At 38.5% G+C, this 17,448-nt stretch overlaps 1 protein-coding gene across 7 annotated transcripts in view; it reads left to right on the top strand.

Annotated features, from left to right (window-relative positions):
• Osbpl3 (oxysterol binding protein like 3) overlaps window positions 1-17,448 on the top strand; it is a 204,426-nt gene that overhangs the window by 15,106 nt on the left and 171,872 nt on the right. For 5 of the 7 annotated variants that reach the window (XM_087206645.1, XM_087206642.1, XM_087206641.1 and 2 more), the window contains exon 2: window positions 4,281-4,378. The exons of the other annotated variants lie outside the window; for them this stretch is intronic. In XM_087206645.1, coding sequence (XP_087062771.1) covers window positions 4,361-4,378 — 18 coding nt within the window. In that variant the 5' untranslated portion in view covers window positions 4,281-4,360. The remainder of the gene's footprint in view (window positions 1-4,280; window positions 4,379-17,448) is intronic. 7 annotated transcript variants of the gene reach the window in all.

Below are 17,448 nucleotides of genomic sequence, written 5' to 3' on the forward strand. Positions count from 1 at the left end.
GAGTAAATTTTCAGCACACACATTTTTAGAGAACATGTTCAGTCTGTGAGGGTTCTTTGTTTTGGGTGATCTTGATGGTTTTGAAAAGTAGCGGTCAGTAATTTGTAGAATGTTCCTCCATTGGGGTATGTCTGATGTTTTTCTCATAGTTAGACTGGATTACAGGTTTGAGGTAAGAAGCTCTCAGAAGTAAGGTGCCATTCTCAGCATGTCACATCAAAGGCAGTTACTATCATGATTTAGGTTTGTGTTCATGTTGACCTTCATAGTCTGGACGTGTAGTATTTGTGAAGTTGTTTTCTCCTCCTTTTTCTGTTCTGTACTCTTTGGAACAGTCATGTGCACAGCCCATGATAAGAAGTAGGGAGTCACATTCCACCTTCATGAGGTTAGAGAATCTATCTGAATTACTTTGGTGTTCCTCTGCATGGCATATTTTTCTATTTTTCCTCATTTATTTATTTCATCAATCATATTTATATTAGTATGGATTCATGGATATGTACTTTATATTTTGGATTATAATGCAGTAGTACCTTCCTTATTTTGTTGCTCAAATTGTTCAACTTTGGCTTCTAGGAAGGAGCTTGTTCAGTTGACTCCTTTGTCTTTATAAGACCCTTTTTGTGGAGTTTTTTTTTTGAGACTTTCTTACTTTCTGGCACTTCAGGGTGCTCCAGGCTCAGGTTATATATTCCATGTCACAGCCCTAGAATCCTTGTTTTTAATGTTAATCTTGATCCACTAAATAGGCTTCACCACTCACCATATGGGTCGCTACCCAGAGTGAAAAACACCAATCCATATCTACTTATCACATTTTAAAGATAAGAAAATTATCATCTTGGAAAGTGAAATGATTTATCAAAGGCCCCTACTGCTTGGTCAGGACAAGTCCTTGGGACTTACAGTCCTGTGTCCTTTCTACCAAACTCTGTCACTGCGGGCTAGGCTTGGTATACTCCTACCTCACTTAGTTCATTGTAAATCAGCAATCTGATGTGACCTTTATTGCATGCACCAGGGTAAATGTCACATCTGTGTCCAGGCAGGTGTCAACAGAAAGGGGAAGGAGGTACTGGCCGGATTCCTTGTGGAGGCTCCATAATGATTCTGTGTTACTCAGTAGGAATGAGCTTTTTTTTTTTTTTTTGGTACCGGGGATTGAACTTGGGTCCTTGCGCTTGCGCAGCAGGTGGTGAAACCACTGAGCTAAATCCCTGGCCCCAGAATGGGCTTTTTAAAAACAGTGAAGAAGTTGTAAACTCACAGAATGTGACTGCTGACATGGGTCCTGCTGTGAGCACTTTTCACTTGTGGTCTGACCACATGACTGACCTCTGTTTTGTGGGGTGAGAGCCAAAGGGAGGCTTGTAGAATCCAACACACTGATGGATTAACTAATGATCAACTTGGAATGCCCAGCTGAACAGAGTCAGCGTGGTTCTGGGTGTGGAAGACCCACTTGAGAATTGTTGCCAACAGCATAAAAGGAGAACTAGAGAGGAAGATTGGATGTGGTTGATTTTCCTGGAGAAGCTTGCTGCAGCTGGTTTTCCTGGTATGAAGTCAACTGTTCTCGTCTTTGGAGAAGCTCAGGTCCTCGCTGTCACTGGGGATGGCTGCTGTTTTATTCAGGGGAGCTCTGGTCTTCACTTGAGTGTCTCTTCCTGGGGGCAGTGCAGATCCCTCAGCCTGGTGGCACAGACCCTTCATCCCTCCAGTGCAGACTTTCTATATTTCACCACTGGCCCTTGGGCCTTCCTGGTGCAGATCCTCAATATAGACTAACATGAGACATTGCCATGGGCTCTAGGCCTTTAGCTGGACTCGTGGGGGACATTGTTGGGGGATCCAAGCCATTGGCTAGATTCTGCGGGTCTCTAGTGCATGTACAGATCTCTTGCATTTCTCTGTATTTGAGTTTTGGGGTGAATATTATAAAATAATACTTTAATTATGTGTCCTGTATTAAATCTGTTACCTTGCAAACTCTGACTACAACACACTCTTCTTCTTTTGGGTTCTTCTCTTTTCCTTAAAGGAGTATGGATTGAAGAAAGAAGTGAACTGAAGTAGAAAAGCCCTCAGATTTCACCTCTTCCTGTAAACTCCTGGGAACCACAAAAACAGAACTGAATAGACAGGTTTTTAGTGTCCTAAAAGCTTAAACAACTTGGTATTAGGATTAGGTGTAAATGAACAATTATGTCAAGCAGTGAATTTTCCTTTGTGAGACAGGAAATAATTTAGTCATCCATTCAAAGATTCTTAAGATGCAAGGAGCAGGGTTGGGGATTTAGCTCAGTGGTTCCGCCGCCTACCTCACAAGTGCAAGGTCCTGAGTTTGATCCCCGTACCCCCCCCCCCAAGATGCAAGGAGTAACAAGGGACAAATTTATTTCATATTCATTTCTCAGAATGTTTCATTTCAAAAGATTTTTATTTAAAATTTTTTTATTATTCAGGCTAGGCAATTTGGCTGAAGAATTATTACTGTAAAATTTTTTTTTTGGTACTGGGAATTGAACTTGGGAGCTTGTGGTTCTGAGGCAGGTGGCTGAACCACTGAGCTAAAATCCCTGGCCCCTACTGTAAAAGTTTTTTAAAGAAATAAGGCAGCAGTAATGTGTTAGGACACTGATTTGCAAGTGACAGAAACTTACCCAGTATTAGGACAATTTAAAAGATAATTTATTGGCTCACATTACTAAAAGTTCAAGAGTAGAGTTAGCGTCAGGTAGAGCTGAATTTAAGGGCTCAAATCACGTCCCTCAATGCCTTGTTTCTTGTCATCTCCTAGCTCATTTTGATCTGGTTTCATTCTTAGGCAGGTTTTCTCCTTGTAAGTACATTTTGGCAGCTAAGGTCTTATTTCCTACATGTTGAACAACTCTGTTGGTTCTACAGATGTTTGTTGGCTCTGATTGTTCTTTCCTGGGTCATGCCTGTAACCCTGAATCATTTTCTGGGACCAGGAATGTCATTGGTGAGGCATAAGTCACATATCTCCTGTGGAACCACAGAAAGATTGAGATGCTGATACCAAAAGGGGGAATTGGCTAGACAAACAAAAATAATGAATGAATGTCGATTTCTGTTGTGTTTTGTACACTCGGGCTAAATAGTCAGTGAATGAGTAAATGCCAGATCAGATGCTATCTGTATGTTTGCTTATTGAGTGCCTTACAAAGCTGTTGAGTTCTTTTTTGGGTACCGGGGATCGAACTCCGGACTTTGTGCTTTCAAGGCAGGCGGTGGAACCACTGAGCTAAATCCCCAGCCCTACAAACTGTTGAGTTCTAAAGAGACCATCTCTTCACCCCTTGGTTAATGTGCCATCCTGCCTGCCTTAGTCTGTTCAGATTGATAACAAAAGACCATAAACTGAGTCATTTAAATTAACACAGATTCATTATTTGTAGCTCTGGGGGTCAGGATGTCCAACAAGGCACTGGCAAGATCTGGTGTCTGGTGAAAGCCTGCTTCTCATAGATGATGCCTTCCGGCTGTGTCCTCACATGGTGGATAGGGCAAGACAGCTTTCTGGGATCCTTTTTTATAAGGGTATTAAATCATTTATGAGGGTTCCACCCTTTTGATCTAATTACCTCCCAAAGGCCCTGCCTCCTAATACCTTGGAGTTTAGGGTTTCAACCTATTAATTGAATATAAGCATTCAGACTATAGCAGATCCTCAGCAAATGATTCTTGCTGTTCTTGTTGCTAATTTCAACTAGTCTTGGCTAGCTGGTGGTGATCCTTCCTGAATCTCTTTAACTAGATCAGTAAGAAACAATTTATGATTAGTTTTAACTGGATGGTTGGCACAGATGCTTTGCTATTGGGAGAAAGAACATAATTTTTGATTTTCTTTTTTTCCTCCATGCCATTCATAGATCATTAGTGGTTAACTCTTATCCTTTTCTCTGTAAGGAGAGAAGAATTAAAAAAAACCCATTACATTAACCAAGAATTATTTGTTCCAGGTAAAAAGTAAATTATTTGAAAGTTTGATTATTTAAATCCTTTGCTTGTTTTCCTTGTTGCTACTTGCCTTCTGCAAATTCCACTGTTAATTAGCTCCTCTGTCTGAAATGGGCAAAGGTAAGATTGAGGGGTGTTGCTTAAACCTCGGCATCCTTACATCTTTTTTTTCCTTTGAGGAGACTACCTACTTGGCGGTGTTTCTGTGCAAAACCAGTTTTATTTATACACTGGCCGGCATGCACTGTGATGGATTATCTGTGAAATCATCTTCCTGTATCTTTTTACAACAGGAAGTTGAAAGTCACCTGTAAAGTCGCCTCACACTTGTAGTTACCTACAGTCCTGATGGGATCAAGTTAAAAATGAATTAATGCCAGTTCAGAAGAGGGTAAGTATTGAAATCATCAGTCTCAGAGTGCCTGTTGTTTTTAAATAGAAGATATTTTTTAAAAATCTGTCTCCTTTAGCTCAGATAAATGAATTTGCTATACATTGATTTTCTATTGTCTAGTCTCTGTGTTTATTTTAACCTATACTGTAGTAGTTCAGTGCTATCATTTTCTGTTACCTTTTTATTTTAATCTCCAAAGTATTTGTATCTGGGCCGTGGTCAAGATTCATGAAAACCATTTTGATTAAGTTTCCCATTCATGTATATACTACACAAGTAAAGTGTACCTTTATATTATGAGAGAATATTTTTAGTAGACTAATGAGGTGGAAAGATTTGTGTTTCATTTCCCTTAGTTTCTCTCTATTCAGACACCTGCATTTGCCATTAATTACTACTCCCATGGTGCATGCTTTCTTGCTTTCTTTGTCTGTTGTGCAGTGATTTTAAACAAATATTAGGAAAGCTGGGTGCAGAGGCATATATCTGCAGTGGAATAAATAGTTGTGTTTTTTTTCTTGGTAGTTCAGAAGATTCCTTTGAGTAAGGAGTATTTTGGTACCATTTTAAGGAAATTCCTTTCTTTTCATCTTTTCTGCAATCTTTGCCTATTCTTGGTAGTCGTCCTCCTTCAGTCACCTCATTTTTGTTTCTTAATCAGAAAATTTGAATACCATTTGTCATTCCTGCTTTGTTTCAGAAATAAAAAATTGCTTTATCCAAGATCTCTTTTAGTACTAGACTCCTGGGTCAAACCAGTACACATGAGTTGGGTTTTCCAAGTGGCTTATAATCACTACAGCATTTTAAAAACCTTTATTCATAAAAGGAATCCCAAACGGAGCATATTCTCTTTTTGGAGGTTTAACCTATTGTTTTTATTTTAGTGAAATTTTTATTGAAGTATAACATACCTGTAGAAAAGTATATAAAGCATAAATAAATGTCTATCTGTCTGTGGTTTAATGAGCTTTTATAAGATCAATATGTCTATGTAACCAACATGCAGATTAAGAAACAGGATATTACTAGCTGCTCAGAAGCCCCTAGTCTCTATCCTTACTCTCAATGGGTAATTTCTAACCTGACTTTTTTTTTTTCTTTTGGTACCGGGGATCAAACTTGGGTCCTTGCGCTTGTACAGCAGGCAGTCTAACGTGATTTTTAATGGATCAGACTAGCTCTATTTGTTTTCATAATTTGTATAAACTGAATTATATAGACTCTTTTCTTTTTGGTACCAGGGATCGAACTCAGGTCCTTGCGCTTGCAGAGCAGGCAGCGGAACCACTGAGCTAAATCCCCAGCCCTCAGATATACTCTTTAGATTGATGAGATTCACTCATATTTTGGTATGTAGTTGTAGTTTATTCTTATTGCTGTTTATATTCCATTATTTGAATATGGCAAACTTTATCCATTCTACTATTGATTTTCATTTGTGTTTTTCCCATTTGGGGCTGTTACCTATCAGTGCTGCTGTGAATATTTTTGTATATAGCTTTTGGTGAACATACATGTACATTTTTAGCAAGTATATACCCAAAACAGACCATGATCCCAGGAAATAGAAACCCCGTAGGACAAAGAGAACCTAGTTTAAAAATTAATTTCAACAGACCAAAGGAACTCCATGAGAAGAATGTAGTAGTTGACGCATAGAAGAGTTAAGAGAGAAAAGTTGGATTTTCCCCACAAAGAAACAAAACAGTATATCTTAAGTGAAGAATAAAATTGTGTTCCTAAAATAACATTACACTAAAAGACAGATGAAAAAGTCACAAAATGTAGGAAGAGGCCAGATTTATAAGGAAGAATACAAAGAATCCAAAAGTTTTAAGTCTATCAGTGACACCAGCTTTATAAACAGGATGCCTCTGAGAAATGTATGAATGTACACACAACAAAGGAAGACAAAGACAAAGGAAGATACTGTTTGGTAGTTAGGAGGAGATATGAGAAAGGCAGTAGATGTTCTAGTGATTTATTCTTTACTTCTTCATAACAAATGGAATGAAGTTGGGAAATGAAGCTAAAGTAGAGAAAGCGGCTAAAGGATTTTTTAAAAAAATTAACTGTATTCTAGTCTGAGTGGCCTGATTGTCTACTGAATAAAAGAGTTCTGTCTGCTGGCTTTTGTAAAGATGTGGCTATGTCTGATAAGAACAGAAAGGGTTAGTTAACTGGTAGCTAGTTGGTATCCTCGAGGCAGTCACAGAGCAGTTTTCTTGCAGTCTTTATGTCCATGTGGGTGGCATGCCTGAGTGAGTCAAGGATGTGGGCCTTTCTTATAAACAGCCATTAATACCATTGTGGGGACCAACCCTCATGACCTCATCATCTCTCAAAGTTTCCACCTCCAAATACCATTAACATATGAATTTCTAGATAGTTTCCAATACTTTCAAACTGAAACAGGGTCCAAGTCTTTAATTCTTTTTGTTTTGTTTTTTGGGGTTTTTTTGGGGGTGGAGCCTCACTGTGTTGCCCAGGTTAATCCTGAACTCCTGGATTCAAGGGGTTTACATTGCTGTTAGACAGAACCTAAATTTATTTGTAGGAAGTAGGGAAAGGAAGATTGCATGATTTGCCTTATTGTGCATACTCTCCTTTTTTTCCTGATCTGTGCAAGAAAATTGTCCAAGCAGCACTGAATAATAACAGTTGAAATGGAGAGAGTGCTTTTTTTTGTCTAAGTATTTTCTCTGCAGCAAAAATGCCAAGGTTAAGTAGGTCTCTAGTCGATGTGTTTATATGAATTCAAATCATACAAATAATTCTTGATATAAGAGTAGCAATGACAGCCTTCATAATGATCTAGAACTTTTAAAACTATTTTGCTTTGATGGCTTAGGTTGGGACTGAGATTTTGACATCCTTATGTAGAAAGGATTAAAAAATAAGACTTTTGGTACAGAAAATAAGTAACTTCATGTCTAAAGATACCATAATGACAGTGATAATCCTGAGTGCTTGACTACACTGATTTTTCAGTGCTTAATAAAGCAGTTGGAAGCGTTCTGAGGTTCAGAAAGATATTTTGACATGACTTGGACATTACTGCTTCTTTGTTTCCCATATGAAATCTGTGGTTCTTGGAGAAAGTGGAGGGTGGAACACTGTGAAAAAAGAATGAAGATCTTGGATGGTGGAAAACTTCATGTGGCTTATTTGGGGCTGCTACCTTACCCAGGTTCTTTCTCTGAGTATGTTCAATATCCAAGGAAGTATCTCAGACTGTTTGTCACTCTTGCCGTGTTGATAATCATGAAGATTATTTTCTTCACAAGCTTCATTTCACATTTTGTAGCAAAAGAATCCTGGGACACACATGCTACATCCTTCTGAGACATGTCATTGAACATTTAATGGAGTGTCACATGGCACTAACCATGTTTTAAAAGGAGCCTCAGTTGCACCTTGTTCTAAAGTGATATGGAGTTTTTCATTCATTCATTCATTCATTCAGCCTTTATCTAACCCCCCTGTGCCAGGATCCAAAATAGGTAGTGACTATAAATCTGCAGCTTCTGTTTAAAGTGAGTTTCTGGGGCTGGAGGTGTGTCTCATTCCCAAGCATCCTAACACAAATCAGATTAATTTCTTTTCTTGGCTATGAGCTACTTAATCAGTGATGCTCGTGTGCCTAATTTTTTTTCTGATAATCTACTTGGTTTTCATATTGAGAATAATAACAAGCACTCAATTAATCAATGCTTTTTAAAGAGGAATATTGAAATTCTGGTCATAATTCAGCAGTTATGCACTCTTTTAATTAGAGACAGGTAAGCCCAATTTCTGAGTAACTTTCCCTGCAGGAAAATTAGAAATTAGGGAAATTAGAACCTACTGGTATAATTCTCTATGAAAGACATTCCAGGGAAAAGTTGCTTAGTTCAGAAAAATGTAGGCAAAGTCCCTGGCAGAGCTGACAAATGGTTGGATATCAAGAAACGAGCTATAGGTGGTTGTATAATTAGAGTTGAGAAGCAAAACTGCCCCAGTGAAAGTTTTAATATTTTCATCTTTTGGGGCGGGGATTTAGCTCAGTGGTTTCACTGCCTGCTGCGCAAGTGCAAGGACCTGAGTTTGATCCTGGGTACCAAAAACAAACAAACAAAATATTTTCATCTTTTAAGGTAGTATGATGTTTGAGAAAGACCAGAGTTGTTTTAGGTGAGGGGTGTGTGTGTGTGTGTGTGTGTGTGTGTGTGTGTGTGTTTGTGACGGGGAAGGGACAGTAGGGAATTGGGTAGGAAATGCTTTAAACCTGGGAACCCTGATTGTGCTCTTGTTTATAGATTCAGCTAATGGTTTGTATATCATCATAGTGTTAATGTAATAAACAGAGTTAAGAATGTTGTTGCCTGTGAATATGCATGGGCCTGGCATGAATTGCGTGGAACTAGCTGAAAAGTTTGAGGTCCTAGTTTCCAGAGGAAGCTCGTGTAAGGGTCTTTCCTTTTTGGTAGAAGCAACATCTCACTGTTTATCCAATTTCAGTTTGGGCCAGGGATTTAGCTCAGTGGTTCCCGTGCCTGCCTTGCAAGTGCAAGGTTTGGAGTTTGATCCCCGGTACCAAAAAAAACAAAACAACAAAAAAACCCACAACAATTTCAGGTTATTCTTCAAAGATATTAAAAAATTATTTCTTAGATGTGGCCGATGAGACCAAACCTTCTGAAGTATCTGAGGTTTCAATCTGCTGCAGTGCATTGTACTGAGTATCATGAGACCTAGATAACCAGGTGTCTTATTAGTGGTTGTATTACAGGGGAAAATCTTAAGCTTTGTGGACTTCAAATTCCATTCTTAAAATAAAAAATTGCCATACTTATGTTTTGCTTAGCTTCTTACTCACATAACTTACTAGCTTTGCTGAACAGAATTTTGCATGTCATCCCATTGTCTGGGTGGGAAAAGTGTCTCCTGACCATTGTGATCCAAGGTTTTCCTCATGTCTCAGTTCCCTTTTCTAAGTCTAAAAGAATGGCCCCTCTACATTCCCTCCTGTCCTTCCTTCTAGTTATTTGGTGAAATAATCCAGTAAGTAGTATCCCTAAGAAGCATTGCTATCAACAGTACTAAAGCTCTCTATAGTCTCACTTATGCTCAATAAAATAATTCCTTTTTATTAAAAAAATGAAAACATTTGAAGTCTCACTGGCAGTGTTTATTCATTCAAGCTGAAAGATGTACCATGGGAGTTGTGTCTGATTCTGCAGAGCTTTTGTAGTGGGTTTATATCTCAAGTGTTTGTCCCTGTTTATTTGTGTGTTGTTTAGACTGAAATTAATGAAGAGTTTTCTTGCAGACAATGAAGATCATTAATACAGGTTTCTTCTCCCCTGTGGTGCTTTTCATAAGGCCTTACAAGGAAGAAGAAAAAAAGTGAAAGATTATTTTCTTTTTAAGCTCAAGGATTTCATCTTGACCAGTAAACAGGGGAACTTGGGGGGAAAAACAAAAGACAGGAAACTTCTGTGTGTGTGCATGTCTGTGTGTGCTTGCAGTAGTAAATTTTAAGTCATAAATGCTTATAGTCTCTGGCTTTTGTAAACCAGATTTCTTTCCCAGCCCTGAAAAGGTGTTTTTATTTTTTATATCAGCATTCATAATCATGAACTTATATATATGTGTATGTGTGTGTGTGTATATATATATATATACACACACATGTATATATATTCATATATATGTATATATTCATATATATATATTCATTTATATATGTATATATTCATATATATATATATATATATTCATTCAGTAACCTTTAGGTTTCCCTTTACTTATCATCCCCTCACCTCTTTTGACCAGAGGCATATGAAGTTAGATATAAATTATGTATAATTGAAAAAGTGATTTTGATTTACTTTTTACTTGAGGGAGTTGCCTTTGCTTAAAGGCGTTTTGTTAAGAAACTTGAAAATAAAAAAAGACCACCTAAAGGTCCACTTATGTCAGGCCATTACAAAAGATTTTTATGTAAGATTTCAATTAATTTCTTTCGCAGCCCATTTCTGTAATGCTAGATGTCTTCCTTTCTTTCCTCCCGCATTCAATCTGCTGATGTCACAAGTATCGATAACTGGTTTTAGGAGTTTTTTAAAAAATTAACTTTATTGGTACATTTTAGATATACAATATAATGACATTCATCATTGGAAATTTGTACCTTTACATAATGTCTCTTGGTTCTTATTTTTTCCCCATTCCCCTGCCCTCCCTTCAAACCCTCCATCCCTCCCTATTTACAAAGACTTTGTTTCCATTTTTTCATCTTCTCATATTAATTCCATTCCCTTCTTTCCTTTCCCCTACCCCTCCCACTTCCCCTTCCCCTTTGCCCCTTTTCTTGCTATTTCACCTTATCTATTATAAGGTGAAGTCCTTTATTTATTATAAGGCCTTTATTGTAAGTCCACACTTTCAGTTTCTCACACTAGAGAAACTATTCGGTATTTACACATGTGTGTCCTATTTCACTTAAGAGTATCACTTCGGTGTGCATCTATTTAGCTATAAATGTCTCTAATTTCTCATTTTTTATGCCTGAGTAGTACTCCATTTTATTAAAAAACCACATTTTCTTTATCCAGTCTCCAGTTGATGGGCATTTGGGCTGTTTCCAAGTTTTAGCTATTACAAACTGTGCCGCTATGAACATGGGTGCACATATATCTCTGTGGTATGATTCTTTTAATTCTTTGGTGAAATTACCCAGCAGGGGAACAGCTGGGTCAAATGGGCCTTGTAGTCCTAGTTCTTTGAGGTATCTCCATACTGATTTCCACAGTGGTTGCACCAGTCTACATTCCCACTAGCAGTGGAGCAGTGTTCCTCTTTCCCCACAGCCCTGCCAGCATTTGTTATTGGTTGATTTCTTGATAGCAGCCATTCTTTCTGGGGTGAGGTGGAATCTCAGTGTTGTTTTCATTTCCACCTCTCGAATGACCAGTGATGTTGAACATTTTTTCATATGTTTATTTGTTATTTCTACTTCTTTGTTGGAGAGATGTCTGTTCATTTCAGATGTTCATTTTTGCACTGGGTCTTTAAATTTGGGAGGTCTGATTTTTTAAAGTTCTTTATAGATTCCAGAGAGTATTCCTTTGAGGAACAGCAGGTGAAATTTTTTTCCACATAGTGGGTTGTCTCTTCACACTGCTGGTGGTTTCTCTTGCTGTGTAGAAGCTTTTTAATAAGAAGAGATCCCACTTGTTGATTGTATGTGCTAGTTCACAGGCAACTGAGGTTTTGTTCATACAATCTTTTCCTACACCAATGTCTTCAACAGTTCTACCTAACCTCTGTTCTAGCCAGTTCGGTGTTTCTGTTTTAATATTTAGATCTTTAATCCATTTCAATTTTAGTTTAGTGCATGGTGAGAGATATAGGTCTAGTTTTAATCTTTGGCAAGTTGAAACCCAGTTTTCCCAGCACCATTTACTGAAAAGACTGTGTTTCCTTCAGTGAGGGTGTTTGGCACCTTTGTCGAAGATGAGGTGGCTGAGTGTGTCTGGCGTTGTTTCTGCATCTTCTAATCTGTTCCACTGGTCCTCAGGTCTGTTTCTTTGCCAGTACCATGCTGGGTTTTGTTGTTGTTGTTTTCTTTTAAAATTAATTTTATTGGTACAGTTTTGACATGCATCATGGTTACATTCATCATAGGAAATTTGTACCTGTACATAATATATCTTGATTCTTCTTTTTTCCCATTCCCCTCCTCTCTTTTCAACCCTTCTTCCCCTCTCCACTTACAAAACTTTTTTGCTATTGTTTTACTTCCATTCTTTATTTTTTCCATTCTTTATTTTTTATCCCCATTCCCTTCCTGCCCTTTCTCTTCCCCCCTCCCTTGTTCCCCTTACCATTGAACATTTTCTTCCCTACTTCCCAAGATCTATCATCCATTTGTTCCTTATTTACACTTCCAGTTTCTCACACTGAGAAAAGAGTTTCTGCCTCTTTTATCCCATCCAGACCACTGGGATCAGGGCAGTGCTAAACTAATCACTCACGTGTAGTGGTTTAGTAATCACATGCCCTTAACCCCAGCATCACACATTCCAGATTTAACTACCTCTGAAAAAGAGTGTCCCACCTCATCTGCATGAGGTTTTGGGGGGACATCTAAACACAAACCACAACATTCCTCCCCTGGCCCCCCAAAGGCTCATGCATATCCCTTTATGGAAAAAAGCATTTAGCCCATCTCCAAGAGTTACCAAAATCCTAACAGTTTCAGCATTGCTGAAAAGCCCAAGTCCAAAGTCTCCTCTGAGCTTTAAGGCAAACCCTTAGCTGCCAGCCCCTGTCCAAATGAAAGAAAGTCAAACACTTCCAACATTCAATGGCACAGGATAGACATTACCTTTTCAAAAGGTACAAACATGAGGATACAAAGGAATAGGACCAAAGTAAGTCCAAAATCCAGCAGGCCAAACATTAGCATTCCACAGTTCCACTTCCAGCATCCAAGGCAATCTGTGGCGAGTTGTGAACTCCAAAGGGCTTGGGTGGCTTCACCCCTATGGCACTTCCAGTGGGTGTAGCTGCCATGGCGTCTCTCTGGGGCTGTCTCTGCTCCCTCTTCGCAGTTTTCCTCAGACAATCCACACCTCTGGCTTTTCCATATTTCTGGGGTCTCCACTGACTGTACCTTCAGCTTCACACTCACAGCTTCACACACTGCCCTTTCAGGGGCACACTGCCTGGCCTCCCAGGCCTTCTTCTGTAATCTGGGTGGAAGCCACTCATAACTCTTGCATTCTGCATGCACCTAAAACCAGTGCCAAGGTCAGTTGCCAGATGGAACAGTAGTAGCCAGTCTTCCCTCTCAGCTGTGGTGGTCGAGTGCCTGGATTGCTGAGCACTCCGAATGCAATTCCAATGAACAACTTCCGTAAGCCACCATTTTGGAACAACTTCTCTAGGCCACTGCCATTCTGGAACATGGTGCTTCCTTTTCAAAACAAAATCCCTCACTTTTGCAATTTTGAGGTTGCAAAGGGTGGAGTACTGCTGCTTCCTGTGAAGTCCTTGGGCCACCTTTTCTATTCTGTTCCTTCTCAGCAATCAGGATCTGGTCTGCTCTATGCAGTCCATAGCTTTACTGGAGCTTCCTTTCTGGCCAAACTCAAAACATTTTAAATCATTATTCTGGGCCTTTTGCTCATGATTCTCAACATAGATCTGGCTAAAAGTCCCCAACAGCAGCCATGCCACTGCCTCAATATTCAACTGCCTTGAAATTTCTTCTACAAGATTAATTACTTCACCCCTAATCTCAGTCTCAGGCAAAGTATATGGACATGAACAAAATGCAGATAAACATTCTGTCAAGCCGTAACACACATCATCTGGAGTCCAACAGCCAATGCAGTCCTTTTTACCAGCAGAAATCTCCTGAGCCTAGTCTTTTAACAGCTTTCTGTTCTTCTGAGCTCTGACTAGAATCTCCCATATAAAACAGCCTAAGGCATTCCAGCACTGCTTTTGTAGCCAGTGTGTCTGGATCTGTCCCAACACTTCCCCTTCCCACAACCAGTTCCAAAGGCTTTTGAGCCACATGGCCAGGTAACGTCACAGCAACACCCCCACTACTCTGCTACCAAATTTCTGTGCCAGTTACTTTTCTCTCATTGCTGAATCAAAATACCTAACACCCAAAGTTAGAGGGGAAGGAGTTTATTTGGCTTACAGTTTGTAGAAGTTTCAGTCCATAATCAGTTGGCTCCAAGACAGGGATGATTAACAGGCATGGCAGAGCAGAAACAACATGGCATGCACAAGGCAGCAAAGGTAACAAGGGCAGTACCATGCTGTTTTTAATCACTGTAACTTTGTAGTATAGTTTCAAGTTGGGGGTTGTGATACCCCCTGCCATGTCTCTGTTGCCTAGAATTACTTTTGCTGTTCTAGGTCTCTTCTTGTTGCAAATGAATTTTTGGATTGTTTTCTCAAGGTCTGTGAAGTATGCTGCTGGGATTTCAATTGGGATTGCATTGAATCTACATGGCAGTTTTGGAAGTATGGCCACTTTCACTATGTTGATCCTTCCTACACAGGAACAAGGGATGTCTTTCCATTTTCTGATACCATCTTCAATCTCTCTTTTCAGAGTGCTACAGTTTTCAGAGAGGAGGTCTTTGATTTTTTTTTGTTGTTGTTAGGTTGATTCCTAAGTATTTCAGTTTTTTGGATGCTATTGTGGAAGGAATTGTTTGCCCTATTTCTCTCTCAGTGACTCTGTTGTTCATGTAGAGGAGAGCTGTTGATTTTTGTGTGTTGACCTTGTAATCCACCTACTTTACTGAGTTTGGTTATTAACTCTGGAAGACTTTTAGTGGAGTTCTTGGGGTCTTCTAAATAGAGTATCATGTCATCTGCAAATAATGACAATTTGACTTCTTCATTTCCTATCTTAATTCCTTTTATTTCTCTCTCTTGTCTAATTGCCGTGGCTAATGTTTCCAAAACTATATTGAACAGGAATGGTGATAGTGGACATCCTTGTCTTGTTCCTGATTTTAGTGTGAAGGATTTCAGATTTTGACTATTTAGTATGATATTAGCCATTGGTTTTTCATAGATGACTTCTGTCAGTTTGAGATAGAGACCGTCTATTCCAGTTTTTTGTAGGGCTTTATAAATGTGTGTTGGATTTTGTCAAATGCTTTCTCTGCATCCATTGAGATGATCATATGGTTTTTGTTCTTGGCTCTATTGATATAGTGTATTACATTGATTGATTTGCATATGTTGAACCATCCCTGCATCCCTAGAATGAATCACACTTGCTCAGGGTTTATGATCTTCTTGATGATCTTCTGCATTCTATTTATTATTAAATAATAATATCTTATTAAGGATTTTTGTATCTGTGTTCATTAGTGAGATTGGCCTAAGTTCTCCTTTTCGGTTGGGTCTTTCTCTGCTTTGGGGATCAAGGTGATGCTTCCTTCCAGGAATGATTTTGGGAGTATTGCTTCCCTTTCAATTTCATTGAAGAGTTTAAAGAGTAGTGGCAGTAGTTCCTCTCAAAATGTTTGGTAGAATTCAGCAGTGAAACCATCAGGACTGGGCTTTTCTTAGTTGGTAAGTTTTTAATTACATTTTCCATTTCATTGATTGATATTGGTTTGTTTAGAATTTTTAGGTCTTCTTTGTTCAACTTTGGTAATTCATACTTATCTAGGAATCTGTCCATTTCTCCTGTGTTTTCCATCTTATTGGTGTATAGGTTCTCAAAGTAGGTATTGATGATCCTCTGGATTTCTGCTTGGTTCATTGTAATTTCACCCTTTTCATTCCTAATTGCATGGATTTGGGCCTTTTCTTTCCTTTTTCTGATCAAGTTGGCTAAGGGATTGTCAATTTTGTTTATTCTTTTGAAGAACCAACTCTTGGGTTCATTGATTTTTTTTTTTTTTTGTATTGTTTTCTTAGTCTCCATTGAATTGACTTCTGCTCTGATGTTTATAATTTCCTCCCTTGTATGAGCTTTGGGTTTGTCCTGCTCTTCTTTTTCTAGAAGCTTGAGATTCAGCATCAGGTTGTTTAATTGGGCTTGTTCTGTTTTCCTAATATGATTATTCACTGCTGTGAATTTCCCTGTAAAGCTGCTTTCATTGTGTCCCATACATTCCTATATGTTGTATTGTTATTGTCATTTAATTGTAGGTACTGTCTGATTTCTTCTTTAATTTCTTCTGTGACCCATTGGTTATTCAGAAGTGTGTTGTTCAATTTCCATGTGTTTCTGAAATTCTTGAGGTTTCTTTTGCTATTGATCTCTAATTTCATTGCACTATGGTCTGATAATTTACAGGGGATAACGTCAATTCCTTTGCACTTAAACATGTTCTATGTGTGAGTATGTGGTCTATTTTGGAGAACGACCTGTGTGCAGCTGAAAAGAATGTGTATTCTGATTTTGTGGGGTGGAACACTGTAAACATCTGTTAAGTTCATTTGTTCAAGAGTTTGATTGAGTTCTAGTATTTCTTTGCTTATTTTTTGTCTAGTTGATCTGTTTTTGACAGTGGGGTATTGAGATCTCCCACTACTATTGTATGTGTTTATCTGATTTTTCATGTCTGTTAGTATTTGTTTTATATAGTTGGGTGCACTAGTGTTTAGTGCATATATGTTTATGATTGTCATCTCTTCCTCTTGGATTGTTCCCTTTACAAGGATGTAGTGTCCTTCTTTGTCTCTCTTAATCAGTGTTGGTTTGAAATCCACTTGATCTGCAAAGAGGATAGCTACTCCTGCTTTTTTTCAGGCTCCTCTCACATGAAGTATTGTTTTCCACCCTTTAACTTTCAGTCTATGAGTTTCTTTGTGAATTAAATGTGTTTCTTGTATGCAGCATGTTGTTGGATCTTGCTTCTTGACCCATTCTGCCAGTCTATTTCTTTTGATTGGTGAATTGAGACCATTAACATTGATGGTTATAACTGATATGTATTGACTTATTATTGTCATGAGTTTTTCTTTTTGTTGTATTCTCCTCCTTTGCATTTAATTTCTTGTCGTGCCCATTGAATTCATTCTGCTGGGTTTTCTGGGGTTGTGATCCCCGTTGTCTTTTCCTAGGATATTGTCTAAAATTTTTTGGAGTGCTGGTTTGGTATTCATGAAGTTCCTAAGGTGCTCTTTGTCATGAAAGTATCTTATTTCTCCATCAGTTTTGAAAAATAGTTTTGCAGGGCACATCAATCTGAGTTGGAGGCTGTTTTCCTGTAGGGCTTGAAATACATCACTCCAAGCTCTTCTTGCCTTGAGGGTTTGCATTGAGAAGTCTGCTGTGATTCTGATGGCCTCTCCTTTGTATGTGATTTCTTCTAAGTGCTTGTAGAACTTTGTTCTTCTATTCGGTTTTGGGAATCTTAACAATTATATTTCCATGTGCAGATTTTTTTTTGATCAAGGCTAGTTGGAGGCCTATATGCCTCGCTTGTCTGTATGTTAAGTTCCTTTCCCCTGCTTGGGAAGTTTTCTGCCATCACTTTTGTGAACCTTTTTTTTTATGTCATCTGCACTCTCTCCTGTTTCTT

Source organism: Heterocephalus glaber, unplaced genomic scaffold (genome assembly GCF_053883595.1).
Source record: "Heterocephalus glaber isolate CG9 unplaced genomic scaffold, H.glaber_assembly_v1.0 deba00000676, whole genome shotgun sequence".
NCBI lineage: Eukaryota > Metazoa > Chordata > Mammalia > Rodentia > Bathyergidae > Heterocephalus > Heterocephalus glaber.